The 16,790-nt window shown below is 37.3% G+C and overlaps 1 protein-coding gene across 1 annotated transcript; it reads left to right on the top strand.

Annotated features, from left to right (window-relative positions):
- The first annotated feature begins 80 nt into the window (after positions 1-80).
- On the top strand, positions 81-10,759 carry LOC138968417 (uncharacterized). Its single transcript, XM_070341000.1, has 14 exons — positions 81-188; positions 648-800; positions 1,143-1,192; positions 1,619-1,723; positions 2,008-2,227; positions 3,412-3,544; positions 4,107-4,280; positions 4,634-4,702; positions 5,010-5,064; positions 5,454-5,573; positions 6,078-6,157; positions 6,432-6,612; positions 7,023-7,126; positions 7,565-10,759. The coding sequence occupies exons 2-14, from the start codon at positions 674-676 to the stop codon at positions 7,737-7,739; spliced, it is 1,593 nt and encodes a 530-aa protein (XP_070197101.1). The 5' UTR covers positions 81-188; positions 648-673; the 3' UTR covers positions 7,740-10,759.
- Positions 10,760-16,790: the final 6,031 nt, after the last annotated feature.

Raw genomic sequence — 16,790 nt, 5'->3', positions numbered from 1 at the left:
ATCAACCGAAAACGAAACCGGAAGTTCTTTGGCCACTCAAATTTCATCGTCTGCTTGACTGCGATTTCGGATTTCGACATGTCGGCTCTTGTCGAAGGCAGTCTATTTTTAACCGGTCTACTATATTAATCGTGTTCCGCTGGCAACACTTCAGACTGCGATCTGTGCTCCAAGCGAAAGGATCAAAAGTGAGAATTTGTTGGCATTTTTGTGTAGTTGATGTTGAGCACTGTTCTCGTTGCACCATCAAGCAAACATAATATGCAGAGGACAAATCATTCTAGGCTCGAGCTTTCGAAGCTGACGTTCCCATTAATTTTGTGATCAAGAGACCTACCATGCACGCCCACCCTGGGCACAAACCAAAATGCAGTTCCTTTCCCTTCTTTACCGTATGATCCGTACAACCATATTGTGTTAGAAATGTATGCCGCTTTCTGACCACTACAAACAAATGGAATGGATTTTGTAGACTAATTCTTTCTCCTCACCCTACTGCCAAATCATGCAAGCCCCCCCCCCCCCCCCTCCCCCTCCCCCACCACCAACCTAGCTCCCCCTCCACTCCTCTCTCTATCTCTCTTCCCATATAGCTGCATGGTACAATTGAATCTTTGTGTGAGACTATTTTCACTTCTGTTCTACAGGTAAAGATTCAGAAACAATTAGCAAGATGGCCACAGCAGCAGCAGGAAAAGCTAAACAAAAGTGTAAATATGGCAGCAAGTGTTACCGCAAGAACAAATTGCACTTGGACGATTACCACCACTCTGATGACGGGGATACTGACACAGAAATGGGTAAAGGAAAAATGCATTTGATAATTAGGAATTAATTAATGGTTTTTCTTTTTTCTTTTCAATTTGTGTAGTAGAATTTTTCTTCTGCAAATGAATGTATGTTATTTAGTACACACAGACACACAGACAGACAGACACACACACACACACACACACACACACACACACACACACATACACACACACACATGTACACACACACACACACACACACACACACACACACACACACACACAACAATTTCATTTGAATGAATGATAGGTTACTGATATGCAATTTTGTTCATCAGGTAAATGTTCATTACATTAATGTCTTCATAGTCAGTGCTTTAATTGTTGCAGATGAGGTGAAAAAAGAACCAAAACCGGCGGCAACCCCCAAACCAAAACCAGTAAGATTAATCTCCTTATTGGTTCTTTATATTCTGTATGTGTTATAATAGTCCTTAAGTTACCATTTGAGCAAGCATATATGTGTTATATATATGTGTGTGTGTGTGTGTGTGTGTGTGTGTGTGTGTGTGTGTGTGTGTGTGTGTGTGTGAGTTCATGCTTGTGTGTGTCTGTGTCTGTGAGCCTGTCTGTCAGTCTCTTTGTTTCTCTTTCTCTCCGTCAGTCTCAGTCTGTCTGTGCCTGTATGCATGCATGTACATCAAGTTTATCTAGTGAACCTGTATTAACTATTTCCATTTCTGTTTTTAAACCTCTGAAAGAGAACGGCCGGAATTGAAGTTATGTTAGATTTGTTGTTGTTGCTGTAATGAACTATTCTGTTAACTTTATCTGTTCTTTTTGCTAAGTTTGTTGCATTCTTGCAGCGTCTGGTGCATGGTGTGAGTGTGGCAGACGGGGCAGAGGACGACCCATGGAAAACCCGGCTTCAGAAACGAAAGTCAGAAGAGGAGTCTGCTGCTCTTGCAGAGGTGATTATTACAGTTTTTGCAGTTTTTCTTTGAAAAATGTGTTTGTATTTTCATAAATTTACAAGCTGCAGCTGAATTGATTGATTAAGCTTCAGTCAGTAAGTGACTATTCTGTACTAGCTTGCTTGATTGGTTATTTGGTTGGTGGGTTGATTGGTTGATTGATTGATTGATTGATTAGCCTGTTATTTTCTTCGGTTTTGCATGTAATTCTTCATAAACCATTTCTCAAGTCACTATTCTTTTGAGATAACTAATTTTTCTGTTTCATTTTTCATTTCAAGGTTATGTGCCTGAAGAAAAGGAAGACAGAGGAAGGGTTCGTTGTGACCAAAGCTGGACCAAGCAGAGCACCGTCCTTCAAGAAAGCCAAGAAGAAGGTCAAGAAGTTCAAGGCCAAGAAAGAGAAATGCAAGTACTGGAGCAAGTGCTATCGCAAAGAGAAAGCTCACCTGGCTGAATTCCGGCACCCAGGAGAGAAGGAAAACGAAGATGAAGATGGAGGTAGGAGATAATCAAAATACATGTAACCTCAGAGTTCATACTAAATTAAGAATTCTGGAGTAAAAAACAAACAGATAAAGAGTTATTACACGCATGCCTGCAAGCTTGTACACATTCACACATGTATGTAGTACACACACACACACACACACACACACACACACACACACACACACACACACACACACAGACATTAAAAATTTAGGATTAAAAATGTTATCACAAACAATAGCATTCTGGGCGCATATTCTAGACTCCAAACAAGATTCGTATATACATCAATTATATGACTCAATGTTGCACCATCCGACAGAAACGCCATGGCTACAATTTGTTAGACAATCTCTTTGTAACTTAGGTTTTAGTCACGTTTGGCATAACCAATCTACATTAAATGTACACAAATTAAAGTTTGCCATTGACAAAAAACAACAAGAGGAATATATAAGATACTGGACAAAAGAAAAATCAGATACATATTCCAGACTTAAGTTTTATTCTATGATCAGTAAATCTTACGAAATGCAGTCATACTTAATACAAATTAAGAATAATAAACACAGAAAGATGTTAAGCAGATTAAGGACTAGCACACATTGTCTAAAAATTGAAAGTGGAAGACATCAGAATATCCCTAAAGAAAATCGTCTTTGTATTGAATGCAATGTCATAGAAGATGAAATACATTTTCTAGATAAATGCAATAAATATGTTAAATTAAGGGATGAATTTAAAGAAGATGCTTCACATATCAATATGAAATATGCTAACAAAAATCCAAGTAACTTATTTTTAGAAGACGAAGTTCAAGTTCGTCTTGGCAAATTTGTTACGGATTGTTTTAGCATTGTATAATGCATTATTATTATTTGTTGTTTGTTGTGTCAATAACTTTACTGGTTCATGACAATAAACATTATTCTATTCTATTCTATTCTATTCACACAAACAGAGAAAGACAGACTGTGAAAGATAACATTAAAAGCTTTAGATAAGCATTATGACTGCTCAAAAACTGATTTCACTTGATCATTTTTCACGCCATTAACTTTTATCCCTCATTTCCAACTATGCAGTTGAAAAAAGATAGAATTAATCAATTGTGTCACTGTCAGACTCAATCATCGGCACAATGAAGTTTTTCTGCAGTTGCAATTTGTTTATAATGCCAGACTTCTTTGCAGATGAGAAAATGGAGGAACCGAGGAAGAAGCGAGGGCAGGAGTTAGAAGCACTGAATGAGCTGGATGAAGATGATAGAGTGGAGTTTAGCACAGGATATATGCTGGAGAGGGATGGAGACATCTATTCTTGCTCGTAAGTTTGTTCAACTACAGTCAAACCTGTCCATAATGACCACCCAAGAGACCCACCAAAAGTGGTTGTTGTAGACAGGTGGTTGCTATGGACTCGGGAAAGGTGAATTACGTACATGTATATATAAAGAAAATGTTGTCTGGGATCTTTTAGGTTGGTCAGTTTATGGGCGGGTAAATTGTCGTTCTCAAGAGGCGGTCGCCAGGGCAGGTAGGTGCAACTGTAACTTATTTGATATTAGCCTTCAGTTATGAATACATATGTAGTTCTTTTTGTACAGAAACAGCAGAAAATAACATCGAACAAAGATAAATAACATCAAACATTGCTTGTACGTTCATGTCAGAGAGGAAAGCTCAGCTTATTTATCCTATTTTTATTCTGCTTCATTAAATTATTGTTCCAAATATTTGCTAGTTATGAAAACTCACACTTATGAATAGAATCACTTCACATTGATATGCAGCACTGGCAATGAACAGCCTTGTGTTGTTATAAGTGTACCATTTACTGTATGAATGTAAACCACTAAAGTATGCTTCATATTGTTCTAAACTTTCAGGTGTAATGAGTGGAAGAATCAGACTGAGAACGAGAAGCAGCGTACCTGCAAACACCTGAAGGAATACCTGGGAGAGGAGTTTGATAAGGCACGAGTCACCAAGGCCAAGAAGAAAGCTTACGTTGCCCAACACATTAGTGTCAGTGTTTTGCTGGCACACAAGTACGACGAAAAGTAAGTAAAAAGTAGTCATATGAAAAGACAGTATTTAGAATACAGTGGAACTTCCCTTTTATGACCCCCACTTTCTCATTTTTTCTTTCTTTGTATGGTTCCAGATTAAAAACTTTATATTCATGCCACGTGTGTTTGGTTTCAATTTGCTCAGCAAAATCAATGTGCCCAAACGCCAACAGTAAATAGTTTTCATTTGGGGTTTTGTGCATCAAGGGAGGTAACCGCGCACAATCCCTTTCTGGAAACAATGTATGTGTTCCAAAAATCCCTTTTGGTTCACATGACTTAATTAATTGATGATATTTATTTTTGTGTTCTGTAATTTTGATGTTTTTGATATTGTTTTGCAGAGCAAATGATCCTGTGGGTTGGTGGATAAGTGAAAAGCTGGATGGAGTGCGAGCGTTCTGGAATGGAAGGTATATAACTACAGAAGAACATTTCATATCAGAACGTCTGTTCTTAAAATTTAGGCATTAACGGTCAGTTTTGATTTGCAAAGAACAACCCCCCCTCCCCCATTTGAAGATCCCCTGATTTAACCCTGATTAAGGACTTCTGTCTTTTTAAGACCTGATTTTCTCGGATTTGTCGATGTTAAAAAGGGGAGGGGGGAGGGGGGTCATCTGTATCTAAATTCTCAAATGACTTGAATAGAGGTAAATGTTATAGGGACAGTGAAGCATTTTTAATTGCTTTGATTATCTTTTCTCTCTGTTATTTCAGGTGTTTCTACTCAAGGCTTGGAAATGCATTTTACGCACCCGCGTGGTTTACAAAAGTGAGTAAATCTTTTTTTCTGTGTTTTTCCCAAAAACTTTATGTTCATGTTCGTTCTATATCTTTCTGCAAACAACAAATTTTACGACATAACAATGAATGAACATTACTTTATTGTGTGTGTGTGTGTGTGTGTGTGTGTGTGTGTGTGTGTGTGTGTGTGTGTGTGTGTGTGTGTGTGTGTGTGTGTGAGTGCATTCATGTGTGTGTAAAATATTTGGGTTTTTTTGTTTTCACCTGCATTTGTTCATCTATAAATCATCAATTTACGTCCTTGGCTGCATAGTTTATAAAATCACCATGTTTGTTAATGCACCATTTTTTTTTCTTAATGCATGAAACATAAATGTAACATTCACATGTTATTTTTCCTTCTTATTTACTTATTAGGACCTGCCTCAGAACATGACGTTGGATGGGGAATTGTTTGGAGGACGGGGTCTGTTTCAATCCACTGTCAGCATTGTCAAAACTGCAGAGTGTGACAACTACAAGAAAATCAAATATCATGTGAGTGTCGTCCGGATGTGTGTGATTTAATAGGTAAATGGGAAGCAATAGTAGCTGCAGTCTAGTTAATCTGTCTATGAAGACCATCCAAGGGCTTGATCAAAAGTGGTTATTATAGACAAGCCAATATCACAATGGGAAGGTGTCACAATTATACATTATTTTAAAAAAAAGCCCCGTCAGGCATCCTTTGGGGTGGTGGTAAATGGACAGGCAGTTGTAATCAAGAGGTTGTCACCAGGGAAAGTTTTGTATTTAAATAAGTTTCATTTTTTAGCATGGTTTGAAATGTGCAAGCTAATCTTAGGCTACTGCTCAGGATTTCTGCTTTACTTTTTCCATTTACAAATGAGAAACGGGCATTATGTAAGCGGATAAAGAAAATGTACATTTACATGATTGTAAGCCTTCGAGTGTGTTGTCACAGATGTTTTCATTGTAACGAGTTCTAAATGATAATAGGTACCAACATCATAAAACTGACTTGCATGAATTTTTCACCAGGTGTTTGACACTCCAAGCCTTGAAGCAAAACCTTTTGAGGAGAGGATACAAGCAATCAAGGACTACTTTGAAGAGAAAAAGTGAGTTGACGGTAATTGTGAAAATCATATTCGTTGATAGGGTAGATAAATGGAATGAAACTTCTGTCTCAGTCTCTGCCCAACCCCACCCCTCTTCCCCCACTCACACACACACACACACATGGATGCACATGTTACTCACTGCTCACTGCAGACACACACACACACACACACACACACACACACACACACACACACACACACACACACACACACACACACACACACACAGATTATCCTAAAAACTGTATATAAATTCTTTCTCTCACATCAGGCCCAAGTATGCAGTGTTTGTTGAGCACACAAAATGCACCAGCAAGAAGCAACTTGACGACCAGTTGAAGTACGTTCTGGACCGTGGTGGTGAGGGTCTCATGATCCGCAAACCCAAGTCCAAGTATGAACGTACCCGCTCAACCACTTTGCTAAAAATCAAGAAGTTCTACGATGCTGAGGTGAGTAAAGTCTGTATGCTGAGTATATTAATTCATATCAAGATTGCATTCATATATATATATATATATATATGAGAACATAAATAAGCTCTTTTTCATAATGAACATTGGGTTTTTTTCGTTGTTTTTTTGTCATACATAAGTAACATACATGCACAGAGAGAAACTAATGCAAACACAAGTATGAATGCATGCATAAATGCATACATACACACACACACACACACACACACACACACACACACACACACACACACACACACACACACACACACCCACACACACAACACACACACACAGGTACCTGTACATCCACACACACACACACAATTTGTGGTTAAATTACTTCTTGTGCGTTATACTTGTCTATTTATTTTCTTGTTCAATCATTCATCTGTTTATAATTTCAGGCCATTGTGATAGGTCACGAAAAAGGCAAGGGCAAAAACCAGTTTGTGTGCGGAGCGTTGAGATGCAAGATGGCGTGTGGAATGGAATTTTCTGTTGGATCTGGGTAACTATCAGATTTACCTTCGACTTCAGCTGATATTATCATCTGTGCTGTATTAGCTGATGTTGATGTGTTCAATCATCCAGCAATACATCCAAACCTGTAAACCTTTCTGACATGACATACATGACAGCAGAATTATCAGTGATGACTTTGTCCTTCCCATTTTTAGAACATCAGTTGCCAGGGCTCCATAAAGTTCCATAATCTAAATACGTAATATGCACTTTGAACTGTTATTTTCTCAGCCCAATTTTTCTAAACTTGGAAAAAATATATATATATTTGATAGTGTTGTACATATAGCCTGAATTTGTCAATTTGGCTCAATTATTACTTTTGCTCATAGCTCAGATACAATAATATCTGTTTTGTGAAGGCACCTTTAGTGAATTATAAAATAAGGACAAATCACTATATAATGTTTGTGTGCTTTTTCAGACTGACCGACAAGGATAGAAGAAACCCACCAAAGAAGGGTTCTATCATCACATACAAGTTCCAAGAACTCAGCAAGAGCGGAAAACCCAGGTTCCCCACGTACCTCGGCATCCGCATCGATATGACCGAGCCCAAAGACGCTGAGATCAGAGAAGTCATTGATGACGACTCCTAAACTCAGCCAGCTCCGCCCTTTGTTTTCATGACATTCTTATGAGAAAGATATCTGTGCTGTGAGTGCAGGCTTCTTGTTTGGATCAAAAGAATTTCATTTGACCACTGAAAGAGTAGTACAGTGGTACCTGGGATGTGAGGCCCCACTGAAAAGAGAACATCTCCCAGTGAAGGACACCTTCTGTAGTCCCATTGTCGAATATCTTGTCCAAATTATATGTCACGACAGTCCGCCTGCTATGTATAGGGTATACACTTGTGGCTGGTCCCAACCGGAAGGATGTCCTTTCATCACAGGTATCACTGTACCATTTGTTCTATTGACAAACATATCAGTGCTGTACGTAGGGGGCTTCTCGTACAGATCAAAAGAGTTTCATTTTGACTACTGAAAAAGACAGTAATCCTTAAGTTTTTGTCACGGGTTATAAAACCGCATAGTTCATGTATTTATTACTGCACCTCAGATCTCGACAGCTGCGGTTAATGTTGCTCTTTTTGCCCAGACTACATGCGTTCAGATTCAACCAATTTTATCCCCCATCCCCAAGGTTTTTGAATGTTGCTTCTGTTAACTTATTTCTGGTACTTTTTTTTAGTATCAGAATATATTTTTAATTAATGTTCTTGAAAGTACTCTTCACCACAGATGGGTACAATTTTAAAGCGGTTTTCTCTGTTCTAAGCATATTTTCATTATCTGTGATGTTGAATCAGTTTACGCACGACTAATTTTTGATATCTGTGATGTTGTCACTGTTGCATACAATTGTTACTGTGTTTTCTTTTTTTTCTGTGTTCTTGGAAAAGAGCTAATGCAACCAAGTTATGAAGGGTAATAAAACCCTTGATATTCTTTGATTAAGTGCGCTTTAATGTTCTTTCTTTTCTTTCACTTTTTAATTTGACAGAAAAGATGTTTAATATGCAGGATAATATTTTGCATGGTGATGGTAAAATTTGCAACAGGAATGCACGTGTTATCTTTATACTTTTTCAGGTAGTTCAGTTCTATCATGTTATACACATGTTTATCTAAATTTGAATTTATTTTCATGCATAATATAGTTCAGTGTACATGTGTGATGTATTGGGAAGTATTTTTAAACACCAAAGGCAATATATTTGTGACTATAATTGTGTGTAGGACAGTATAATGTTGTTTGCAAAAAGGTTGCAATTTGTTTGCAAGTTGTGCCTCAAACAGCTAGTGCTTTAGATTATTTAATATCAGGTATTGGCAGAGCAGCTACACTTTTGTAATAACAACTTTGCTGAAACAAATTTGGTGTTAAAATTATGCACATTTTCATTTGCAAGTGATTAAATGCACTTTCAATTTTTGTTGATTTAGAGTATTAAGGTGACAAACCTTAATTCATGGCACTTGATTTTTAAACAATTTCATCAGTGAACAATGAACTTGCTCAGTTTTTTGCTCAGGTTTATAAGGCAGCATTTCATGAAATGTAATAAGTATGCAAAACTGTAAGTTTTACACATTATACTGTGACTGTGTGGATTGAAGCTGTGTGGTTGTATTTGAGTTATTTTGTGTGCATCTAGGATGATCATCATGTATAAGCACTGCATGTGATTAACATTTTATTTGTATGTATTTGTACTGTTTAACTTATAACTTCTTGGAATTCACCTAAACTGTCTTTCATTCTCTGTGTTTCTCTCTTTCTTTCTTTCTTTGCTTCATTTTTACATTTGCGAATCAAAGTATGTGAATGAATTGATCTTGATAAAATTGTTTTGAGTAAAGTGTTTGTGGTTTAAGCAATGACAGTACTCACTGACAGTAGTTATCTTCCCCAAGAGCTAATTCTCTCTTGTTAATGTGATATTAAGTTTTCTCTTGTTTTCATTGGATTTTGTTCATTATGTACGAATGCTTATGTACTATGACATCTCATGTGATTATTAGAAAAGATTAGTCATTTCAATTGCTAGTATATTTTAACTTGAAAACAATTGTGATAAATTGTATAAAAATTAATATTTTACTATTAGAAGTTTCATTGAAATTAAAATGAAATAGTGCAAGCAAGTACAAGCAAAACACTGTTACAACAAGAATGGTAGGTTATTGGACCATAATTAAATTAATAATAAATTAACGAAACGCTCCAATAACCTACCATTCTTGGTTTTTTTTATGCTGAATTTTGGAACGTTAGCAGTCTATTTGTTTTTGAATTAATATCAGTTTTAACTATTGACTAACTATGCCAGCCATTGATATTCTTGTTGTTGGATCTAATTAATCATCGCAGTGATCCTAATTACTGCAACATCTGTGATTTTTTAATGGGTGATTTCTCATTTGTGATGATGTTATCAGTGATGTATAATATGGTAATGTGATGTAGTGATCTTAAATTTCTCTCCATTTGAAGTGCATAAGTTGATCACAATATCTTATAGTGTTTAGACAGGGAATAAAGAAGGATCGATCAACGTATCAGGTCGATGAGTTTGTGTTTCTTGGAGTATGTTATTTTTATTATTGAAAATGATTACGATCTGTTAGCATGGTAACACACATGAGTCAGTTTAAACCATTGTGTTCAAAGACAAATAATTCCAAGAGCCCCAGTATAGTACGGTGTTCCAATTTTTAAGGTTTTTGTTTTTGTAATGTGTTTTTTTTCTTTTAAAACCTGACTTTAAAATGTTTAGCATATTCAATTCTTCAAAGAAGTTTAAAAATGTATCGAGTGGACCTGGTTGGGTGGCCATTTAATATTTCATTTGAAGGTAAAATCCCATTAAAAAGAAGAGTTGTTTGTTGGTGTAATGACAGAACATTTTATTACCCAAGTACGTGTGTACGTGTTGCATGAGTACAGTGCATTTCTATATATTTATTCATGCATGTGTGATTTAAAAAAATAACCTTATTTATTCAAAAATGTGAGTATTAAAAATAAAATGCCCTGTGAATCAGTCGTATGCTAATTTTTTTTAAAAATAGCAGTGTTGCCACAAACAAGTAAACCATTTTTTTCAGAACATCCGTCTCCAACATCTGAGAGAGAGAGAGAGAGAGAGAGAGAGAGAGAGAGAGAGAGAGAGAGAGAGAGAGAGAGAGAGAGAGAGAGAGAGAGAGAGAGAGAGAGAGAGAGAGAGAGAGAGAGAGAGAGAGAGAGAGAGAGAGAGAGAGAGAGAGAGAGTGAGAGAGAGAGAGAGAGAGAGAGATTTTGTAACTTTCATTTTCAATGGGTTTCTTGATGCAAGTGAATTATTCTAAACAGGCATGAAGTTTTCTGCAGCTTACAGATCAATGCACACATGTACACCTTTGTGTATGTCTGAATGTAAAAAACCCAGATCGCATTCGCAAGAATAAAGCATGTATGAAGTAGCACAGACAAGTCTACAATGTTTGACATCCATCCATGAATTTTGCAGTCGCAGCTAAAACACAAGCAAGAGATTTTTGTAAAATAATAAATAGACACACACACTACAATAAACACAGAGAATAAATGTAAAAGCAAATGAAATTTATTGTCAGTTTTGGGTGAAAGACTGGTATATCATGGAATAGTTTGAAAGGAAATGTACAAAAACAAAGGGAAAAGTCAGCACACTCCTAATGAATATATACATGCACATACAAATTTCCGCTCCGAAGAAAAGTCAGGAGTCTCGATATCAAAAGTGAACACTTTCAAAAAAGCATTCCAACAGATGTACACTATGCTTTCAAAACATCAAACATTCAAACTTTATACGTGTACACTATACTGAGCCAAAAACTTTGTTGAGAGTGATGAATTGTACTGTTCGTGAACACAGCATGCTTTAAAGCACACTCCCAGGGCTTATTTAAACACACAAAACAAAATGAAAAACCTGAAAGGCCCGGGTCCACGACGGCACCCCCCAGAAGCTGAGGCTTTTTTTTATTATCTTGTAGGGACAAAGAACAGAGTTTTACTTTAAGAAACCGGATTCTCCGGTTTTAAAAGTTATCAAAAACCGGATTTCCGGCACGAACCGGAAAGGTGATAGCCCTGCACTCCTTCCCATGAAAACAGTTGGGCTCACCATCGCAGATCTGACCAGGCTTTTACATGGGGTAAGACCTTTCTTTATTTGTTCTTTATTTGGTGTTTAACGTCGTTTTCAACCATTCGAGGTTATATCGCGACGGGGAAAGGGGGGAGATGGGATAGAGCCACTTGTCAATTGTTTCTTGTTCACAAAAGCACTAATCAAAAATTTGCTCCAGGGGCTTGCAACGTAGTACAATATATGACCTTACTGGGAGAATGCAAGTTTCCAGTACAAAGGACTTAACATTTCTTACATACTGCTTGACTAAAATCTTTACAAACATTGACTATATTCTATACAAGAAACACTTAACAAGGGTAAAAGGAGAAACAGAATCCGTTAGTCGCCTCTTACGACATGCTGGGGAGCATCGGGTAAATTTTTCCCCCTAACCCGCGGGGGGAGGGATAAGACCATATCCGTCCACTTAGTCACATACCAAGAATGAACAGTCTGGGTGCTCTCTGTGCACAGTGGACATTTGACAACTTGATGATTTAAAGCCATCAGAAGAAAATCATTCGTTCAAAATTCTAACTCAGTAGTACATGTACAGCAAGCAGTCATGATGTTGAGTTTTGGTATGTGTACAAGTACAGGGATCATATCCTATGTAAAAGCTTGGACATGAGATATGAGATGGTAAGCCAAACTGCCTTTATAAGACTGGTTAACTTAAAGAAAGTACTTTACATTCCACTCTGTCTTACATAATTTTACTTGAGGGTTTTTGCTTCAAAGCCATTTCAAAGCTTCAAAGCTGTCAATTTTATTACGAACATAAAAATAAATGATGAAAATCTAGCACAGAAAAGCATACAGATAACAGAGAAATGGTTAAAACAAACAGTTCTCTGAGATAATGGAATGATTTTTTTAAAAATAATTTTGTCAAGAGCAAAATTCACTGACAGATCTGAATGCAGGTTTGTGTAAACCTGAGTAAAATCATATTAGGTACAAGAAATATAGGTTCTGATCCTTCCAATCTAAAATTCAAAGCTATTTTAAATCTTTCAAAAAATCTTCAAGATTTATTTGATTGTGTTTACTGTATTGTACATGACTGAACAGAATTCAAACTATTGGTGAACATAAGATTGCCATAAATACATTTAGCTACATTAAGCTGCCTACTTCACAGTCAGTTTAAAAACTGATCATACATAATTATTCCCCTTACTATAAAGCACATATACATGTACAACCAAATTGATAATAGAAGGAATAACAACAAAAAGTGAAGCACCATAAATTTCAGCTAGCAGGGACAATTACATCATTTTTACAATGAGCTCTAACAGACAACTGATTGTTATTTTATTCTTTCTTTATTTATTTGGTGTTTAACGTCGTTTTCAACCGTTCAAGGTTATATCGCGACAGGGAAAGAGGGGGGGATGGGATAGAGCCACTTGTTAATTGTTTCTTGTTCACAAAAGCACTAATCAAAAAATTGCTCCAGGGGCTTGCAACGTAGTACAATATATTACCTTACTGGGAGAATGCAAGTTTCCAGTACAAAGGACTTACATTTCTTACATACTGCTTGACTAAAATCTTTACAAACATTGACTATATTCTATACAAGAAACACTTAACAAGGGTAAAAGGAGAAACAGAATCCGTTAGTCGCCTCTTACCACATGCTGGGGAGTATCGGGTAAATTCTTCCCCCTAACCCGCGGGGGGTTTGTTATTTTATGACAGGATCTCTTGATATTCTGTTAAGAAACCATCCCACCAACCAGCAAACCAACAAAAGCGTTTGAGACATTAACGTTCTCAGGCATTTGAATGTCCATTTGATTAACAGATGTGAATTATGCACAAATTAATAACAGGTGCGTCGATCAGTCTTATGACCGAATAACATTTTAAGTTCTGCTATAGCGTTGTAACAGGGAATTCCATATTTTTCTTTCTCTTTTCAGCATAATATACCACAGAGAATACCAGTATGAGACTTGTTAATTTTGACGTTAGGTTCCAGTGCTGTTTTTAGGAAACCAATACTGGAAATTAATTAATCAGTGTTCAGATTTCTATAAATCTGAGGCATGAAAGCAAAACACCTATGCATCACAGCTCATGTCAGCATCTTCTTCTTCTGCGTTTGAAGCATCTGAATCATAATCGTAAAATCAAATGGCAAATGTTGCCCATAATCACTATTTCACTTGCATGAGAAAGTAGTTAAATTATCAGCTGATTACTCAGTGAAATCCTGAAAAACAACATGTTACTTCAACAATCAACATGAACAGAAACTGCTAGAAATGCTGATGGATGTTCTCTTACTACATGTATCCTGCAAATTGTGACAACTGAGATGAGATTCAAAATAGTAGCTGCATAATATATTAGAGAGGACATGACATTAACTTATCACTGTTGTTACGATTTCTGTAAATCTAAGGCTTGAAATCAAAGCACTAATACATCACAGGTCATCTCAGCATCTGAATAATAGCTTAGAAAGCCCCCTCCCCCATAAAAAGAACAAGAAGGGCAAAGCCCATACGACTCACATGCTTTACACATTTTTCCTACCAAAATACATGTGACCTTGACCCAAGGTCAAGGTCATCCAAGGTCATGCAACACAAAGCTGTTAATTCAAGACATAGGAAGTACAATGGTGCTTATTGGCTCTTTCTACCATGAGATATGGTCACTTTTAGTGGTTCACTACCTTATTTTGGTCACATTTCATAAGGGTCAAAGTGACCTTGACCTTGATCATATGTGACCAAATGTGTCTCATGATGAAAGCATAACATGTGCCCCACATAATTTTTAAGTTTGAAACAGTTATCTTCCATAGTTCAGGGTCAAGGTCACTTCAAAATATGTATACAATCCAACTTTGAAGAGCTCCTGTGACCTTGACCTTGAAGCAAGGTAAACCAAACTGGTATCAAAAGATGGGGCTTACTTTGCCCTATATATCATATATAGGTGAGGTATTCAATCTCAAAAACTTCAGAGAAAATGGGAAAAATGTGAAAAATAGCTGTTTTTTAGGCAACATTTATGGCCCCTGCGACCTTGACCTTGAAGCAAGGTCAAGATGCTATGTATGTTTTTTGTGGCCTTGTCATCATACACCATCTTGCCAAATTTGGTACTGATAGACTGAATAGTGTCCAAGAAATATCCAACGTTAAAGTTTTCCGGACGGACGGACGTCCAGACGGACGGACGGACGGACGGACGGACGACTCGGGTGAGTACATAGACTCACTTTTGCTTCGCATGTGAGTCAAAAATGTGTGTGACCTTAGGAAAGTATTCCCTTACTGAGTTTTAAAGGCAAAAGCTGAGATGGCTCATCAACTTGCATGTGTATCCAAATAGGAAGAAAATCATTTAATTTCTTCAAACAAAAACAGAAGAACAAAATATAAATGCCCCAAGTACACTAAAACACGTGGCCAAGCTTTTGATTCCGTTGCACTATAATTGCCAGTAAATGTCAAATGAAAGCTAACTGTATTTTTTGGAGAATACTTAATCATCTAATCAAAAAAATACCTGCAGGCATTTTGTTTGCTTAACGCCCAGCTGACCACGAAGGGCCATATCACACCTGCAGGCATCTCATTTCAGTTAACTATGCATGTTCTTATGAACTTAAAGGGTGACATAATGCAGCCAGTTAAAGGCACACTCCTTCTCGTGAAAACTCTTTGACCATCTCAGATTTGGTCAGGCTTGCTACAAAGCAAAAGACCATCCCTCCACTTGGTCACATACATGTACCAAAAAAATCAACACCCTGACTGCTTGCTGTGGTCAGTTTCTTTAATATAAATTTCCTTTAAAGCCACCGGAGGCTTTCACAAACTTGATTCCTCAAAACATTCCAACTGCGCACAGAGAGCATCCAGGCTACTCATTGTTGGTATGTGACAAAGTGGAGGGATCTTTCTTTCTTTATTTGGTGTTTAACGTCATTTTCAACCATTCAAGGTTATATCGCGACGGGGAAAGGGGGGAGATTGGATAGGGGAAAGGGGGGAGATGGGATAGAGCCACTTGTCAATTGTTTCTTGTTCACAAAAGCACTAATAAAAAAATTGCTCCAGGGGCTTGCAACGTAGTACAATGTATGACCTTACTGGGAGAATGCAAGTTTCCAGTACAAAGGACTTAACATTTCTTACATACTGCTTGACTAAAATCTTTACAAACATTGACTATATTCTATACAAGAAACACTTAACAAGGGTAAAAGGAGAAACAGAACCGTTAGTCGCCTCTTACGACATGCTGGGTAGCATCGGGTAAATTCTTTCTCGTCCCAACCAATATGGGACTCCCCCTAACCCGCGGGGGGCAGTGGAGGGATGGTCTTATATCCTATGCAAAAGCCTGGCCAGATCTGAGATGGTCAGCCAAGCTGTTTTCACGAGGAGTGTGCCTGTAAACACACAGCCAATACAAGATAAACCAACAAAGGGGAAAAATGCAACCAAAAACATTTACATTAAACATCCCTATCCGGTTAAACTGGTTGTTTGCACTTGACCAAGACTCTAATTCACTTTCTTTCCTTTTCTTTTGTACTTCTTTCCAGATCTGTTCAAAGTGAGACATGGTCCTTCACACAATTCTAGTTGCTCCGAGATAGAACAAGCACAGCATGCTAAAATCAATCACTTAAAATTCTTTTATATATCTAGCGTCTGCATAACATTCCATTTAAATGTATTACATTACATTATGAGGGGGGGGGGGGGGGGGGGGGGTGTTAATGAGGGCATGGGTGGAGTGGGTGTGGGCTGGAGATCAAAGCCAGGGAATTATGGAAGTTGGTGAGGTTAGATGTGGTGGGAAAGATCAATCTGATTTTAGACAAATAACGAATGTATATATATGACACTAACATGAAAAGGATATATAATTATATATACTTCACAGCAATAGAATTGTCACACTCTCCTCTTCTCTAAACCAACACACCCTATCTCTCTCC

The sequence above is a fragment of the Littorina saxatilis genome, linkage group LG1 (genome assembly GCF_037325665.1).
Source record: "Littorina saxatilis isolate snail1 linkage group LG1, US_GU_Lsax_2.0, whole genome shotgun sequence".
Classification (NCBI taxonomy): Eukaryota; Metazoa; Mollusca; class Gastropoda; order Littorinimorpha; family Littorinidae; genus Littorina; species Littorina saxatilis.
Note: the sequence above shows the minus strand (reverse complement) of the source record. Positions and strands in the feature narration are given on the sequence as shown.